The sequence below is a fragment of the Ipomoea nil genome, unplaced genomic scaffold, assembly GCF_001879475.1.
Source record: "Ipomoea nil cultivar Tokyo-kokei standard unplaced genomic scaffold, Asagao_1.1 scaffold1277, whole genome shotgun sequence".
Lineage (NCBI taxonomy): Eukaryota > Viridiplantae > Streptophyta > Magnoliopsida > Solanales > Convolvulaceae > Ipomoea > Ipomoea nil.
The window spans coordinates 279,734-296,937 of NW_017617705.1; the positions used below are offsets into that span (position 1 = coordinate 279,734).

At 31.6% G+C, this 17,204-nt stretch overlaps 1 protein-coding gene and 1 long non-coding RNA gene across 4 annotated transcripts in view; one reads left to right on the forward strand and one right to left on the reverse strand.

Annotated features, from left to right (window-relative positions):
• On the forward strand, positions 1 to 12,352 carry LOC109184665. The gene is made up of 3 exons (XR_002054845.1): positions 1 to 12; positions 10,403 to 10,408; positions 12,275 to 12,352. It is a non-coding gene; the product is annotated as an uncharacterized LOC109184665 (long non-coding RNA).
• Positions 12,307 to 17,204, reverse strand: part of LOC109184664 (serine carboxypeptidase-like 18) — a 24,956-nt gene continuing 20,058 nt past the window's right edge. For all 3 annotated transcript variants that reach the window (XM_019334691.1, XM_019334690.1, XM_019334689.1), the window contains 4 exons: positions 13,479 to 13,597; positions 12,714 to 12,827; positions 12,575 to 12,620; positions 12,307 to 12,492 (listed from right to left, as the gene is read on the reverse strand). In XM_019334691.1, coding sequence (XP_019190236.1) covers positions 12,409 to 12,492; positions 12,575 to 12,620; positions 12,714 to 12,827; positions 13,479 to 13,597 — 363 coding nt within the window. In that variant the 3' untranslated portion in view covers positions 12,307 to 12,408. The remainder of the gene's footprint in view (positions 12,493 to 12,574; positions 12,621 to 12,713; positions 12,828 to 13,478; positions 13,598 to 17,204) is intronic.

The window sequence follows — 17,204 nt, forward strand, 5'->3', positions numbered from 1 at the left end:
CAATAAATTATTGTGATCCATTAATGTATAGAATAGAATGCATGATCTGAGAAGTTAATTCTTGTGGGTCATCCAGAATTATTTGACAATTTAGAATTTACTTCTCTATGTTTAATTTTCTGGATGGGTTTTACTTCCTGGATGGTACCTTTCGAATGGTACATGAATTCGTTGTACTCCAGTAGAAGTACATGACCAAAATTATTTTAAACATTGTCACCTATGATAGTCACATAGTACTCCATGACAAAATTATACTAAGTGCTTTGAGTGTCGTCGATTTTTGAAAGACATCAACACTTAACTTTTGTGGAAATATACTCTTTGAGTTTTAGATCTTCCATACTTGACAATGTGTTTGGTCATTGATGCGGCCCAACATAATGAAGATCCATTAAGATTACAAATTGGGCCAATCACAAGATCCGAGGCCCAAATCAGCTTTATTATTTGTGGTCATCATTTATTTTAAATTGTTTAGAATTAAACAGAAAACACTAGTTGTATTTAGAAAGGATTCCTTAAATCCTTTTCTAAATAAAACTCTATTTACTTGTTTTCTAGATTAGGTTTAGGACTCTTTTTCCCATTGTATTTAGATTACAATGCTGCCCTATACCTATAAATAGGGCACATCCATATCAGTTTTGAGGAGGCTTTAATTCAATAAAATTCTTAAGTTTTTCTTTACACTTGTGTAAGAAACCTTATGGCTAATTGTGGACTCAATTAGTGGTTAGTCGTGGACTCGACTAGCAAATTGATTCGTGGACTCGACTCAATCTTACTTTCTTCAACCTTAGATTTAGGTCCGTGGACTCGTTCTTGAATCGAAGGAAACTAGATCCGACTCTAGTTGATTGAAGAATGCAACATCGAGGTACTTGAAGCTACATGGGATTCTTCCAAGTCTTTGAGGATTCGAGACAAAGGGTTTCTCGTGAGGTTTAAGGTATTTTGATCCATCTCTATCTTTGCATTGAGAGTAATCTTGGGACAATATTCCATCTTTATTTGAACCTTGGACTAGATTCTTATCAATTTGGTATTCAGAGCCTAGGTTTGTCTCGTTATCATTGGAAATTTGGTTTCTTTGGTTCCCTATGTTTATCTCGTTCTTATCTTACATACTACATTTATTCGTGTCTTATTCATTAAAAAAACCCCCAAAAAAATTTTCTTTTGCATTCTTGATTGTGTTCTTGAATCTTGATACATGTTCTCCACTTTCTTGAAAAACAATCCCGAAAGTGTTTTCCCTTTTTCCCGTCCAATATCAACGAGACCTCACACCTCCTAAGCACCATATTACCACATATTCTGTCAAGAAAACAACCCCATCTTACCCTTACCTATATCCAAAGCGCATTTACGCGCAATCACATCTCAATCACACCCTGTCCAGATTTCCGCGAGCTGTGACCAGTTTCAAAGAATTACCTATATCTCGAGATCCACTAGTTAGTTTTATCTGAAATTTGGATATGATGTAGATCTCTTCTGGGGCGTTCTATTGATATATTATACACTTGCTAATTCCTTACGGTCATTGAGATATTGATCTTCGAAGTAAGGGCAGCGTTTCTGTTTTTCTGGGTGATTCTTGAAATTCTTGATTCTGTTTTGAAGTGCTTGTGTGGAACCACTTGGTCTGAAATTTTTGGTGATATTTACAGTAATTATTTGGAGGTTATTTATCAAAAAAATCAAAAAAAAAAAAATCAAGAAAGTTGAAAAAAAAAAGCAAAAAAAAAAAAGAGAAAGCTATAAAGAAGAAGAATAAGGTTGGGGAAAGAATTTGGCTGGTAGGAGAATTTTGGAGGGACAAGGAAGGGGAAAAGTATAAGGTTGGAAGGAGTTTTTTAATGATTCCTAATTGGTTGTGGTACACGTGAACCCATTTTATATTCTACTTGTCTCTATCTGTTGATTTGGTCTTGTATATCTTTCTGCCATACTTCCTTCTTTGGTTTCCTTTTTCTTTCAAATCTTGTTTAGTTTCTTTGCTTGTATTGTCCTTTTTCTTTGCTTCTTGCTCTCAATTTTATTACCTACCTCGCGATACACCCTTACTCTCAAAGGCTTGTGAAGACTTCCAAGGTACGTTTTTCTTGAACTTTGAGGTTGAATCCATATCAACTGGAGTACCGGACTAGAATTTTCCTTTTTGGAAAAAGGCTTGTGAGAGTATCTGCCACCTTGAGCGATACACGAGTGGAGTGTGTGTTTGTAAGAGTGTGTAGTGCACCCCCAAAAGCCATATAATCTACCTCTTACTTGCGAGCTGAGAATAGTGAGGGAGCGAGCCAAATTTTTGGTTTCACTAACGTGACTACTCACATATCGTCTTGTTTTTAGATATTTTTTTTCGTTTACAGATGGCTCAACAAGTTCCAAACTTGCCACAGAAATTAGAACAAAAAATAGACAGGTTACTCAAACGAATGAATAATTTGGAGCAACGCTCACAGCAAGTGCAACCACCACACAATGATGAGCGACACCTGCCACCAGTAGGAAGAGTGGATCCTAGATGTCAAAGAATCCAACAGCGTAATACCGAGTTAGGAAACATTAAACTTGAAATTCCTAACTTCACCGGTGAGAAATGACCCACCGAATACATAGAATGGGAGAATGCTGTTGAAACTCTTTTTTATTTAAAGCAATATTCTGATCTTACAAAAATTAGGATAGTTGCTACATCTTTTAAGGGGTATGCATTATCTTGGTGGCGAAAAAGAAATATAGAAAGAGTTGCTAATTTTATTCCCTATGAATCTTGGGTTCAAGTGAGGGAAGATATGCGCCTAACTTTTCGTCCTAAATCTTTTTTCTATGATCTTGAAAGAAAATTGCAGGGAACGGTGCAAGGAAAGAAGTCAGTTGATGAGTACTACCAAACTACAAATATTTTGCTTAAACAGGGAGACATACATGAAGAAGAGACAAAAACTGTTGCTCGTTTCGTACATGGATTGAACTTAGAAATTCGATGTGGAATGAGTATTCAGAGATATGACACCCTTTATGATGCCTTGTATGCTGCACGTGAATCTGAGGCAAAAATCAAAGAGAGGAAATTGTACAAGTCCAACAATGGTGCATCAAGATGGAACAACACAAGTTCCACCCCTAAAAGGCGTGATGAACATCCCCCTCCAAGAGATGATTCACAAGAAAAAGGTAAGGAAAAGGTAAGTGAGGCAGTGAAGCCTCAACATGATAGAGAATTGATTTGTTATAGATGTAATGGGAGAGGCCACATTGCTCGTGATTGCCCTAACAAAAGGGTAGTTAAGATAACAAAACAATCTGAAAATTTTGCTTCTTGTCTTGAATATAAGTCTAAGGATGAGGTATGTGACCATTTTGAAACTCTCAATGAACATGTTGAGGGAGAACCATTCATACCTTTAGATTCTGATTCTAAATATGTTGCTAGTGAGTCTAGTCATACTGTTGTTGTTAAGGAGGTTTTGAATGTTCACCCTTTAAAAGAAGATGAGTCTCAAAGAGAAAATATATTTTGTACTAAAGGGTCAATTAAAGAGAATGCTTGTGCTATGGTAATAGATTCTAGAAGTTGCACAAATGTGGCTAGTGCAGCTATGGTTAAATTTCCCCAGTTACCTTTGCTTAATCATCCAAATCCTTATTGTTTGCAATGGTTAACTGATGTAGGAGAAGCTAGAGTAACCAGACAGGATCTTATTCCTTTATCTATTAACAGTTACTCTGATGAAATCTTGTGTGATAATATCCCAATGCAGGCTGCTCATATCTTGTTAGGTAGACCATTGCAATTTGACAGAAAAATAAGTTCTGTTGGAATGAGGAACACTTATGTGTTTCACATGAATGGAGTTACATATTTCTTGTCTCGTTTGTATCCTAAACAAGTAGAAGAAATTCAATTGACATTGATGCAAGCTCTCAAACCAGCCTCAAAGAATGAAGAAATCATAGAGAGAAAAGTGGAACCTCCATGTTTGGAATTGCAATCACCACTCCAATCCTCTAACTCAGTTTTTAGCCAAACAAAGGGACCACAATCAGTGATACAGTGGAAAGGACCAGCCCAAGGTGTCAAAGTGCAACATCTCTTGGTAACTAAAAAGGATAGTATGCAAGAGAAAGGAAGGGGAGTCACTTTATACTCACTTTTATTCCAAAAGCATGCATTATTATTCTCTAGATTTCTTTGCCATGTTTCTATTGATGACGTACTTGCTAGATGTGTTAGAAATTTGTTTGCCTCCATACATCCAAGATTCCTTAATTTTGATTTTACTAAAACTTTGTTTGATAGAGATAAGGAATCACTGGAAAGTTATAAGGCACATTTGAAAACTTCTTATGTGAAACACTACTTGCTCAAGGGGTTTTGGTTCAAAGTCAATGGGATTTGCACTTTTTGCTTTGTTTTGGGCAATGGTTTAATTGTTGATTCACATAAAGGACACTTTGGTTTTCCAAAGAGTGATGATGTTTTGCATGGATATTTTCATTGGCCAAAGAAGAAAAAAGATGTAGAATCTTATGTTCATAATTGTGCTACTTACCACCACAATACATCTAAAACATTACTTGATATTTCCATGGATTTTGTGTTTGGTTTAGCCTTAAGCTCTAGAAGGAAAGATGTTGTGCTTGTTGAAAATTCAAAAAAGATGGCTAAATTTAATATGTCTCGTTTTGCTGATCTATTACTATCCAGAATGTTTAAATTCCATGATGTGTCATTAGACTTAATTGCCTTACTTGTTGATTGTAGGATGATGATTGGAGCGACTCGTGTCAAGCACCCCAAGAAAAAGTTCCATGAGCGTGATAAAACAGAAAGTGAGCTTGCTACTTTGTCTTTCATTGAAGATTTGGATTCGAGGACGAATCCTTTTCAAGAATGGGAGAATAATAGGAACCAGCACACATGGAATCCAATAAGGGTCTATAGTGGGCTCATCACAAGGCCAAAAAGTACATCCTTAAAGCATCATTGGTGAAAAAAATCAAGGAATTCTAATAATAATTCCATTCGATAGAGGAAAGTATTATAGTGGCCCGTTTCAAGTGATGTCACGGATCGAAGACAATGTTTATAAGATTCGAGGTTGAATCATTTTTCAAGAAGGGGAGGATGATGCGGCCCAACATAATGAAGATCCATTAAGATTACAAATTGGGCCAATCACAAGATCCGAGGCCCAAATCAGCTTTATTATTTGTGGTCATCATTTATTTTAAATTGTTTAGAATTAAACAGAAAACACTAGTTGTATTTAGAAAGGATTCCTTAAATCCTTTTCTAAATAAAACTCTATTTACTTGTTTTCTAGATTAGGTTTAGGACTCTTTTTCCCATTGTATTTAGATTACAATGCTGCCCTATACCTATAAATAGGGCACATCCATATCAGTTTTGAGGAGGCTTTAATTCAATAAAATTCTTAAGTTTTTCTTTACACTTGTGTAAGAAACCTTATGGCTAATTGTGGACTCAATTAGTGGTTAGTCGTGGACTCGACTAGCAAATTGATTCGTGGACTCGAATCAATCTTACTTTCTTCAACCTTAGATTTAGGTCCGTGGACTCGTTCTTGAATCGAAGGAAACTAGATCCGACTCTAGTTGATTGAAGAATGCAACATCAAGGTACTTGAAGCTACATGGGATTCTTCCAAGTCTTTGAGGATTCGAGATAAAGGGTTTCTCGTGAGGTTTAAGGTATTTTGATCCATCTCTATCTTTGCATTGAGAGTAATCTTGGGACAATATTCCATCTTTATTTGAACCTTGGACTAGGTTCATATCAGTGATTGGGCTATTTATCTAATAAGGTCTGGAAGACCTCGAATGGGGATTGACCTTTGGGTGACTAATGACTCATGAATGAAGTCTGCAACTTCTATTTTTAATGTTATGTTGATCTGCAAAAATGCTATGTGATTGATAGCCAAAAGTGAATCACATCATGTTGGTTTGCCTAAAGCAAACAAATTGTGAATATTTGATGATGATGCCTCATCATAAATTGAGAAAATAAATTTTGAGATCTTGAATGGTCTCACCATCTATACATCTATTTGGCATTTAACCTATTGATGAGGACAACCAAAGGCTCAAAGATCAACATACAAATAAGAGAAGTCACAATTACAAGTTCAAAAGCTAAGAAATTGCGACGGGTTGTAAATGGATTAATCCATGCAATTTGCCAAAAATAAGTGAGGAATTAATCTAAATGGTCCAAATTTTCGTGGCTGCATTGGGACAATTCAAATGAAGCTAAACTCAATCCATTAAGGCAAATAAATTCTCATTTAGTATAGTTTTAATATTATTCATGTGCTATATTTAATTTATTTTAGGTTACATGTCTAGGATGAATGAATACCATTCATTGCCTTGTAATGGAGTCTTTTGATCTCCTTGAGAGTTATGTATTAGCCTATTTAAAGGCTAAGAACAATCAGAATTTTAAAGATAGAGATGAATGAAGTTGAATGAAAGAAATGCTTAGGCATTTTGTTGTCTCTCTTGTATGTTGAGAGATGTTATTCTAGGCTTATCAAGATAATACCAATCTTGTGGTGCCATCCATTCCTTATCACCTAGGACCAAGGTGTGGCGGAAATATCTTTATAGAAAAACACAAAAATAATCCCCCAAACCAACCCCTACATCAACCAATTCCATCTCCAACACCCTCAAACCGTAATTGTTGTTCCTGCTGTTTTGGTGAGGAAAAGATCGGGCAACCGAAGGAATCTTTGGTGAATCGAATCTTGAGTTCATCCCCCAAAGATCCGTATCAGTTTGGTATCAGAGCTTTGGGTTCATTCCTCACACAAAAGAGGTTAACACTCTACCAATCAATTCTTGTTTCATTTGTTTCTGCAGTAAATTTTCAGCCTGCGTCTTCTGAAAGAAAAATTCCAAAAAAATATTTCCACATATCCAATTGTGTTGAAATTTTTTTTGGAAGTACCCAACCTAACACTCTATTGTTTCATGAAAGTTTTGTGTTAAAATCATATTCCTATAAACACAGAAAATTCGTTGAATTCCGGCCACTGTTAGAACAGTTTCTGTCAACATTTCAGCCTGCACTGTTGAGAGAACAAATTCCAAAAAAAATACTTCCACATATCCAATTGCTTTGAAATTTTTTTTGGAAGTACAAAACTTACCACTCTTTAGTTTCATGAAAAGTTTGGGTCAAAATATCATCCACAATATTCCAGAAAATTCTTCAAAGTCACTCTTAAAATCTGTCCAGATTTGTGTTGCCATTCCTTGTGTTTTCTAGTTTATTGTTCATTGTTTCATATTATCCATGGAGTCTTTTGAGTTAAATACACTTCAACAAGGATCTCTTAGTGTGGAAGAATTCTACAATAAGTTAAGAGATTTGATGATCCGTGATGGCGTGATTGAACCAGCTATGATTACTAAGAACAGATTTGTGTATGGTGTTAGAAAAGAAATTGCACGATTGCTTCCTCATCGGTGCAAGTGCTTGTTTAATTTACTATACAATGCCAAACAAATTGAAGAGAAATTGCAGCAAAAAGAGGTTGAGAATTTGATACCTTTTTCCTTGTCATATGATGAGGGCTCAAAAGTAATGAATGAGGATGTAAACATGTGTGAACACAAATGTGAAAACAAAGATGAGGAATATTTGAGTGAAAAAGAAGGAAAGATTGAGAAAAAAAGTGAAGATGAGGAAGAAGAATTGTCTTATGAACTTTGTGAGAAAGAGAATGAGGGAGAAGACCTTGAGAACCAAATAATCTTTGTTTCAAGTTTATTGCATGTTCATGAATGTAATTCAAGGATTGAGAATAGGTTTGGAAGCATGACAAAGGGACATCAAAAGTTAAATGCATTTGTGGTAATGTTGTGCCAAGTTCAAGGAAACATGGGATCACTCACTTTCATTGATGCAGACATACAATTCACACGTTGGGAAATTTACTCATTTCTATTTGACCGAGGCAAGTTTGATTCGAGGACGAATCTTCTCAAAGAGTGAGGGAATGATGAGGACAACCAAAGGCTCAAAGATCAACATACAAATAAGAGAAGTCACAATTACAAGTTCAAAAGCTAAGAAATTGCGACGGGTTGTAAATGGATTAATCCATGCAATTTGCCAAAAATAAGTGAGGAATTAATCTAAATGGTCCAAATTTTCGTGGCTGCATTGGGACAATTCAAATGAAGCTAAACTCAATCCATTAAGGCAAATAAATTCTCATTTAGTATAGTTTTAATATTATTCATGTGCTATATTTAATTTATTTTAGGTTACATGTCTAGGATGAATGAATACCATTCATTGCCTTGTAATGGAGTCTTTTGATCTCCTTGAGAGTTATGTATTAGCCTATTTAAAGGCTAAGAACAATCAGAATTTTAAAGATAGAGATGAATGAAGTTGAATGAAAGAAATGCTTAGGCATTTTGTTGTCTCTCTTGTGTGTTGAGAGATGTTATTCTAGGCTTATCAAGATAATACCAATCTTGTGGTGCCATCCATTCCTTATCACCTAGGACCAAGGTGTGGCGGAAATATCTTTATAGAAAAACACAAAAATAATCCCCCAAACCGACCCCTACATCAACCAATTCCATCTCCAACACCCTCAAACCGTAATTGTTGTTCCTGCTGTTTTGGTGAGGAAAAGATCGGGCAACCGAAGGAATCTTTGGTGAATCGAATCTTGAGTTCATCCCCCAAAGATCCACATCACCTATTTAAGATGGTTGCGTATTCGTATAATCTCATTTAATTAATATGTATGCTTTCTCTATTTGGACATATATGATTGCATATACTTATGAGTACTCCATATGTTGCGATATTTTTTTTTTGCAAATTGTAAAGACCCAAATTCTTTTAAATTATGGCATGAACAATTGGGTCACTTAGGGCAAACATAATGAGTCAGATATTGAAATTTCTTACCCATATATGAGTAAATTATAATGCATGTGTGAAGGAGAAATTACCAAATTATCTATTTTTTTGGAGATATTTGTATTAATTCAAATCTGACTCACTGCATATCGTAATTATTCCCCATACACATAGTGCGTGATAGAATTATACTTTTCCCGATCTGCGTTTCTAGTCTTAGTATGTAGTCCATTTTATTGTATCACCACCTCACGCGTATCTCTTTGGGCTATAAACCTCCGTCAGTTGTTTAAATACCTAGAGCCCATTATAGGAGATCAATAGATACGCTGACTACATACATGCATCATGAAGATCATTTCACGGCATTAGGGGGAGATGAGCCCAAATTTAATGAAATGCCGAGAAGTTTCATGCAATGGAAAAATCTTCATTAGTTAAAAAACCCACGTACTAGTTAGACTGAACTAGAAGTTCAAAAGATAATCTATATATTTGCGACTTTAGCAAATAATCTGCCAAACATATCTATTGATCATAGTGATCATAAAATAGTGACTAGGTCCATATACCTTCCCCAACTTGGACCAAATATATCGACAGATACTCCTTGACACTAGAAATGTAGGAAATCTATTGGTGACAAGAGATAAGAATCATAATACTAGATCTAGCAAATAAACATTGTCATTCTTGGAAAAGCTTGAATATTTTTGTCCTGGAGAAGCTCGTCCAGGTGATGAGAAACCCTAGTCAATTCATAGGTGCACCAAACAAATATAATACTAGGGATGCGGGACAACCAAATGTGATCTGAATAGTTGTGGAAAATGTCTAGAATCTGGTTGAATTAAATATTGCCATAAACGATTATAAATACGGGAGAAAGTCTTGAAAATGTTATAAGTTTTCGACAAAACAATCGCCTTCAAATTGCTCATATTATATGACAATCTGGATCCAGAACTAGGTGCCAGAAGCGCCTAGATTGATTAACGTATAAAGAGAGCAATTAAAGGCACTTGCTAATATATTCCTTTCGTACACCATTGAGGTATTAACCCTGTAGGTTACAAATGGTGGGAAGAAAAACAAGAATAACGAGGTGATAAGATATGAAGCGATTCTGTAGCCTATGGGTTCACGCAGAGACCCTTAATTGATTTTAATCAAATATACTCTCCCACGATAAATGGCATTAAGTTCCGCGACATAATATTATTGGCAGAATAATAAACTTAGATATACAACTAATATTAATTTCAAAAGTCCCCGAAGGATTTTAAGTTCTCAAAGTGAGAAAAAGTGAAAATCGCAACATTAAAATATTAAGGTCTTTATTTGACCTGAAATAATTAAGAATTGGCTGAGTATTTTCCTCTCGAAGAAGGAATATGTATTTATGTGTCATTATTTACTCTTTAAAGAGTTGCGAATGGAGTTATTATCCTGATTAAGAAGGAATATATGTAGCATTATGTGCTCGATAAAGAGTTGATAATGAACTTATTTGTTATTTATTATCGTAGTCAATATTGATAGTGTAAACATCAATGAAATATCTAAACAACTTGATGATATCAGTTCATGTCTAAAGATGGAGATTTTTTTAATAAAAGGCTGATATTATCTCGACTTAAAGATCGAGTTTTTCCTTAAAGAATTTTATACACCAGTTAGCCAATATATGATTTTGATTGGATACTTAGACAAACAAATATATAATGGCTACTTGGGTACTGGCTATTATTTTTGTATCCCCATAATGCCAAGTTCCAAAATTGGTTGTACTATATTTACCCTCATTTTCCCATAGAGGGTCAATAAAGATTGTGTTGCACAAATGATAAAAAGATATATAATGAAATTCGTTTGACTAGATATTGTAATGTCAATATTATAGTATTATACCAAGTGAACTCCAGAAGAGTCACGGGATTATTATAGAGTATATTATTGACAGTTGTACATATTTATTTACAAATTATTCTATACATTTTGGAAATTTAATGTATGAGAATTAAAGATTGTTATCTTGAGGGGGAGTATCAGTTTACATGAATTGATCCTGAAGATTGGGTCTTGACGACTAACGGCTGTACTATTTTCCTTAAATCTTAGGTTTTTAATGAGGCAGCTAATAATCTAAAATAAGAATACACATACTTCATGCATTCTTTTCCTCAACTAATTTTCCCACTGGGTTTTTCTAGTGAGGTTTTAATGAGGCATGAGTATGATATAGTAATGTAAATGGGAAAAAAGTTGCAAAATAATTGCTTAAGTAGACAAACCCCAAAATCCTGAAGATTATACCGATTATGCCTTGAAGGCTTATGATTGTACTCTTTTTCCCTTAACTAAGTTTTTCCTACAGGGTTTTCTTAAGTTAAGGTTTTTAATGAGGCAATCAGTATAATATATGAGTTTACAAATATCATGTACTCTTTTCTTCAACTAGGCTTTTTCCCACATGGTTTTCCTAGTGAAGTTTTTAACGAGGCATGAGTGATATATATATATATATATATATATATATATATATATATATATATATATATATATATATATAGGGTTGAGTTCAAATGAGGACAACAATATATAGAGGATTGTAAGGACAAATAATGGGCACACAATAAATTAATACAAGGCACACAACTTAATACATAATGGCACACAAGAATAAATGTAAACATCAGGTTTCGAACCCAGGCTCTATAAATTAACAAATCTAGCACGCGATATACAAACTATGACACACGACTACATTCGGCCATGCACACGACATACCAGTTAATGGCACACACTACATCTGTCCTCACAGTCCTCTATAATATACTTGTCCTTATTTGAATACACACACACACACACACACACACACACACACACACACACACACACACACACACACACACACACATATATATATATATATATATATATATATATATATATATGTATATATATATATATATATATATATATATATATATATATGTATATATATATATATATATATATATATATATATATATATATATATATATATATATATACTATTTTTGTCTAGGTTTTTCCCACAGGCTTTTCCTAACGAGTTTTTACGAGGCAGGATCATATCAAATAATGTCCAAAGGGGAGTGTTGTAAACAAAATATTGTTGTGGACATTATTATTATATGGTAATAGTTGTAACTAATAGAGTAATTACCTTTCATATGTATTACCTTGTATCTATATACCTTTGTAAGAGAATGAATCGAATAGATGATGATCCGCTTGCTCTCTCAATTTTTCTCTTTCAATTCCTTCTTCCCTTTACTTGTATTTTTGTTTAACAATTAGAATAATATTATAACAATATTTTGTATTTGTTGACATGAATTTCATCATAAACCATCAAAATAAAACTCAAGTACAGCCATATGTTTTTGAAGGAAACATACTTCTAATGTATATTTTACCATTGTCATACAATATTAAAGTTGTTCATGTGATATCCATCTCTTAAACATAATGAAGCATTCCGCAGGTGTTATTGTTGGAGCAATATGGTCTGATCCCTGTTACAAATATAAACTAAGAGTTATACATAAATAGATATATTTTGAGCTAGTAAACAACATTCTAGGAGTAAATTATCACCAGGATTTTGGCATATGTCATGTTGTTGGAGAAGGTCCTTGTATAACTGCATAACAATTGAATGATTTCATTTTAATTAGCGTTTCTTAATTATAATTCATATATCATAAATCTATTGTAGTGAACTTTTATAACATACCCAACAATTCGATTGTTCATCCACCAAGGTCGCCAATCATCAATTACAGAATAATTCAATGATTTTGTCCATGTTTCAGCATAAAATGAAGTCACATACAAATCAGCATTTCCACTGAAATAGAAATAGGTATGATCATTTATTTAGATTAGTAATAAGATAAATCATTGGAACATTGAAACATATACTTAGTAGTAAATATCTTGAATATAAAAAAGTATCATACTTGCTACTATAAATAGAAATGAGTGAGGTCAATTTTGTAAACAAACTAACAATTATTTACAGAAATACCACAACACATTCGATTTATAGTAGTAGGCAATTAAACTGCCTCAAAGGCATTATAAAATTTTCATTGAGTTAATAATATCTAGGATCCTCTGAATATAGTGGTTTTGTCATATTTAGTCTTACATTTTCAAATTCACTATTCGTGGTCCTTCAACTTTCAAATTGTTACCATATGTGATCCAAGTTAAACACCATGGTACTTTTTAGGAGGACCACAACTGGTTAAATTTTAAAAGTTGAAGGACCATGAATGGTTAACTTGGACTACGGATGGTAACAATTTGAAAATCAAAAGGTTATGAGTGATCAATTTGAAAGTTTAGGACTAAACGTGACAAAATCACTATATTCGGAAAATCACTTATGGTATTGACTCAATTTTCATTCAAATAACTAGTAAATAAATATTTTCATTCTGAAAGAACATTATTTCATATTAACTACACTTGTATTACTGTATATAAAACAAACCTGTATATAAGAGATCTGTAACCTTTTGTGCTAAGATTTGCATGATATGGTCTAGTATCGTTCACAGTTCTTTTATATCGCAAAGGTATCCTGCATTTAGACCATTTTTCACCGCATCCCTATATATGTCAAAACAATCCAAAATTGAAGGATATATAGTCAGTGTTCTAGACTTGATTACAAGAAATTTCCAAAACAGTATAAATTTGAAGTTTTCATTGATAAGAATTAAGAAGTGAACACAAGGACCACCGTATGTTATGTATTTTAGCAAAAACTATTTTAACCATTTCAATGCACAATCAACATAACCGGCCGATATATTTGTTATTAAAATTAAGATTTACTTCTATTTTTATGTGTCATTTTGCTTTTAAGTTTTTTTTTTAAGAAAAAATATCCTTATTTAATCTTAGTATTATGGTGGAATGACCATTTTCAGTCTTCCGCCAATAAAATCGTTTAAATTGTGTTAAATATAAGGGATTTTGGTCTATTCAGTTCTAAGTGTTAAAGTATTTTTTCTTTTTTGATCCTCGATTTATATGTGTCATTAGATTTGTAGTCTTTTTTTTTTTACAAAACATACATCCCTGTTGGTTTTGACATTATTGTGGCATGATCATTTTTTATCCTTTGTTAATAAATATGTTTAAATGACATTAAAAATGCCGTTATTAATCACTCACAATCTTCCTTTTTCTTCTAGGACATAACGTCATTTTTAATGTCATTTAAACATATTTGTTGACAGATAACAAAAAGTGATCATGCTACAATAATGTTAGGACCAATAAGGATTTTTTGAAAAAAAAAAAAAAAAAAAAGAAAAAAAAAAGACTAAAGGTGGAATGACACATAAATCTAGGACCAAAAATAAAAGGAAAAAGACTTAACACTTAGAACTAATAGAACAAACTGCGAATGTATTTAACTCCATTTAAACAATCTAGTTGACAGAGAACCAAAAATGGTCATGTTACAATAAGACTATGACCAAAGAATGTGTTTTGGAAAAAAAAAATAATAAAAAGAAAAAAAAAGACTAAAAGTGGACTAACACCTATAAATTTAGGATAAAATGAAATTAACTTTAAAATTAAAATAAAAAATATATATGTTTTATATGGTTATACGTCTGAATTAACTTCTCAAAAACATTCCATATAAAAATATATTTTTTTACCTTTATATCTAAAATTTTAAGGCCACTAATAATGTTAATATTATTTTTAAATGTTAAAATTTTAAGTTATTATGCAAGTGGTATTTTTTAAAAAAACATTATGTAAGTGGTATTAAATCAGTCCTAATCAACAACATTTTAAAATCTTTTTATTTATTTATTATTATTATTATTATTATTATTATTATTATTATTATTATTATTATTATTATTATTATTATTATTATTTTGTGGAGAGAAACCTTCCGTCATTACACTTTTCATTTATTAAGAAAACTAGTTTTTTACACGCATTGCGCGATTAGGATAATGCCCAATGTTTTTTTTTTAATAAATACTTTAAAGTATATCCATGCAAGATTATATTGGAATTGTTTATGAATAGATAATTGAATGTTGAATTTGCGTATTTAAATAGGTTATTCTAAATTTACAAATGCAAGATAATATTGTCAAGATTGATTCTAATTGTCAATAAAATAATTGTATAGGTATGGTTGAAACCAAATACGGGACATAAGAGAGAGCAAATCAAAATTAGGGCATAAAATATTAAATATATACTAATATTGTTTGAGGAGATTCCGACAGTAGGATTTATGGTTAGAGTTCTATTAAGACTTTAATATTAGAATTAGATTAATGGTGTAGTTATAATTCTATATTAGACTTTAATATTAAAATTAGACTAACGGTATTTAACGAAAAAGTTAACGGGTAATCATATAATTAAAGATAAATTAGAAAATCTCAAAGAAAAATTAAAATCTTAACAATCTGAGAAGTTCATACATAAATAATTTAATATCGAATTTGTTTATTTAAATATGTAACTCATAGTATATGAATACAATGTAATATAGGAGATTCATTATAATTGTTACTAAATTTTCTTTTAAATAGTAACCAAGTATATTTGTTGCAAATGGTTCTAACATATTTAATAAATGCATATATATACAAGATCAATGAATGAATTAACGGTACCAGCCTTTTAGGTGTTTTGCTCAGTGTTCAACCATTATTGTTGAATAAATTATTATGGATAAAGAAATTTCTAATTTAAGGAATTTAAATTTAGATGTAGTAAAAATTTAAAAAATTTATAATTATAATGTAACCCAAAGATATTGGACGATTGGTAAATATGATGTAACCCAAAGATCAAAATGCTAAAGAAAGTGTTTGGTTATTCAACTGTTTGAAGCAACAATTTGTTCCAAACTACTAAAAATACAAACATTGCAATTTACTATATTTTCACTTAGCGTTTTTGAGAATGATTTCCCCAAAACACCTCTATATATATATTTTTTTAAATGTTTACTGTAGAGCTATTTCGACTCGAATAACAAGAGCCAGTTTCACTGGCTCACTACTTGCCCATCAACGGATGGACAAGCTTAATTTTTAAATTGGAGCCTTAAGGATCCTTTTTAGGAGCCCCAAGGATCCCATGCCACTTTTCCCACCGATGTGAGAAAAGTGGCAAACCTAAGGGGAGCCGAACGTTCGGCTCCTCTTATGTTTTTTTCTTTATTAATTTTATTTCTTTTATTAAATTATCATTATTATTATTATTATTATTATTATTATTATTATTATTATTAAATATATGTATACCCTTAGGTCATTTTACATGTTAATCTAAATAGTTAATTTTTTCAAATATCTTTTTACCAACCATTGATATAATTTGCTGGTCAAATATGCAAATATAATCTGCTAACGCTAACTGTTAACTGCTGATTATCAAACAAGGACATTGCAAGGTAGTTCTCACTTCAATTTTTTGTGTGATTTGAATACTCTCTTTGTCAACAAATCACTCAAGTAGTTAATATGATTGACTTTTTTAATTATATATATTTTTTTAAAAAAAATTCATGGTATTAATAAAATACTTGGTAAATAAATATATATCATTATTTTGTATTATAATTTTGATATTTAATTAAAAACATAGTGCACAAAAAAAAAAAAGATAATAGACAATGTAGTGTATAAAATCAATTGATGAATTTGAATGTAAAAATTTTTACATTTGAGAAAAATAAGGACAATATAACTAATGAAAATATTTATCTTAATTAATTTGTTGATAATGAATAATTTTTTTTCACTGAAATAAGACATTGTAAGGACAATGTAGCGAATATAATCAATTAATAAATTTGAATATAAAGAATTTTTATATTGTAGAAAAATAAAGACAATATAACTAATAAAATTATTTCTCTTATTTAATTTATTGATAATGAATTTTTTTTTTTCACTGAAATAAGACATTGTAAGGACAATGTAGCGAATATACTCAATTAATAAATTTGAATATAAAGAATTTTTATATTGTAGAAAAATAAAGACAATATAACTAATAAAATTATTTCTCTTATTTAATTTATTGATAATGAATATTTTTTTTTTTGAATAAAGGCATTGTGGACACATAATTCTAAATTAAAGAAATGCATATCTATAATTTTTTGTTGTAGCTACTAAATTATTATTTATATAATTTAATAAGATTAAAATAGAGT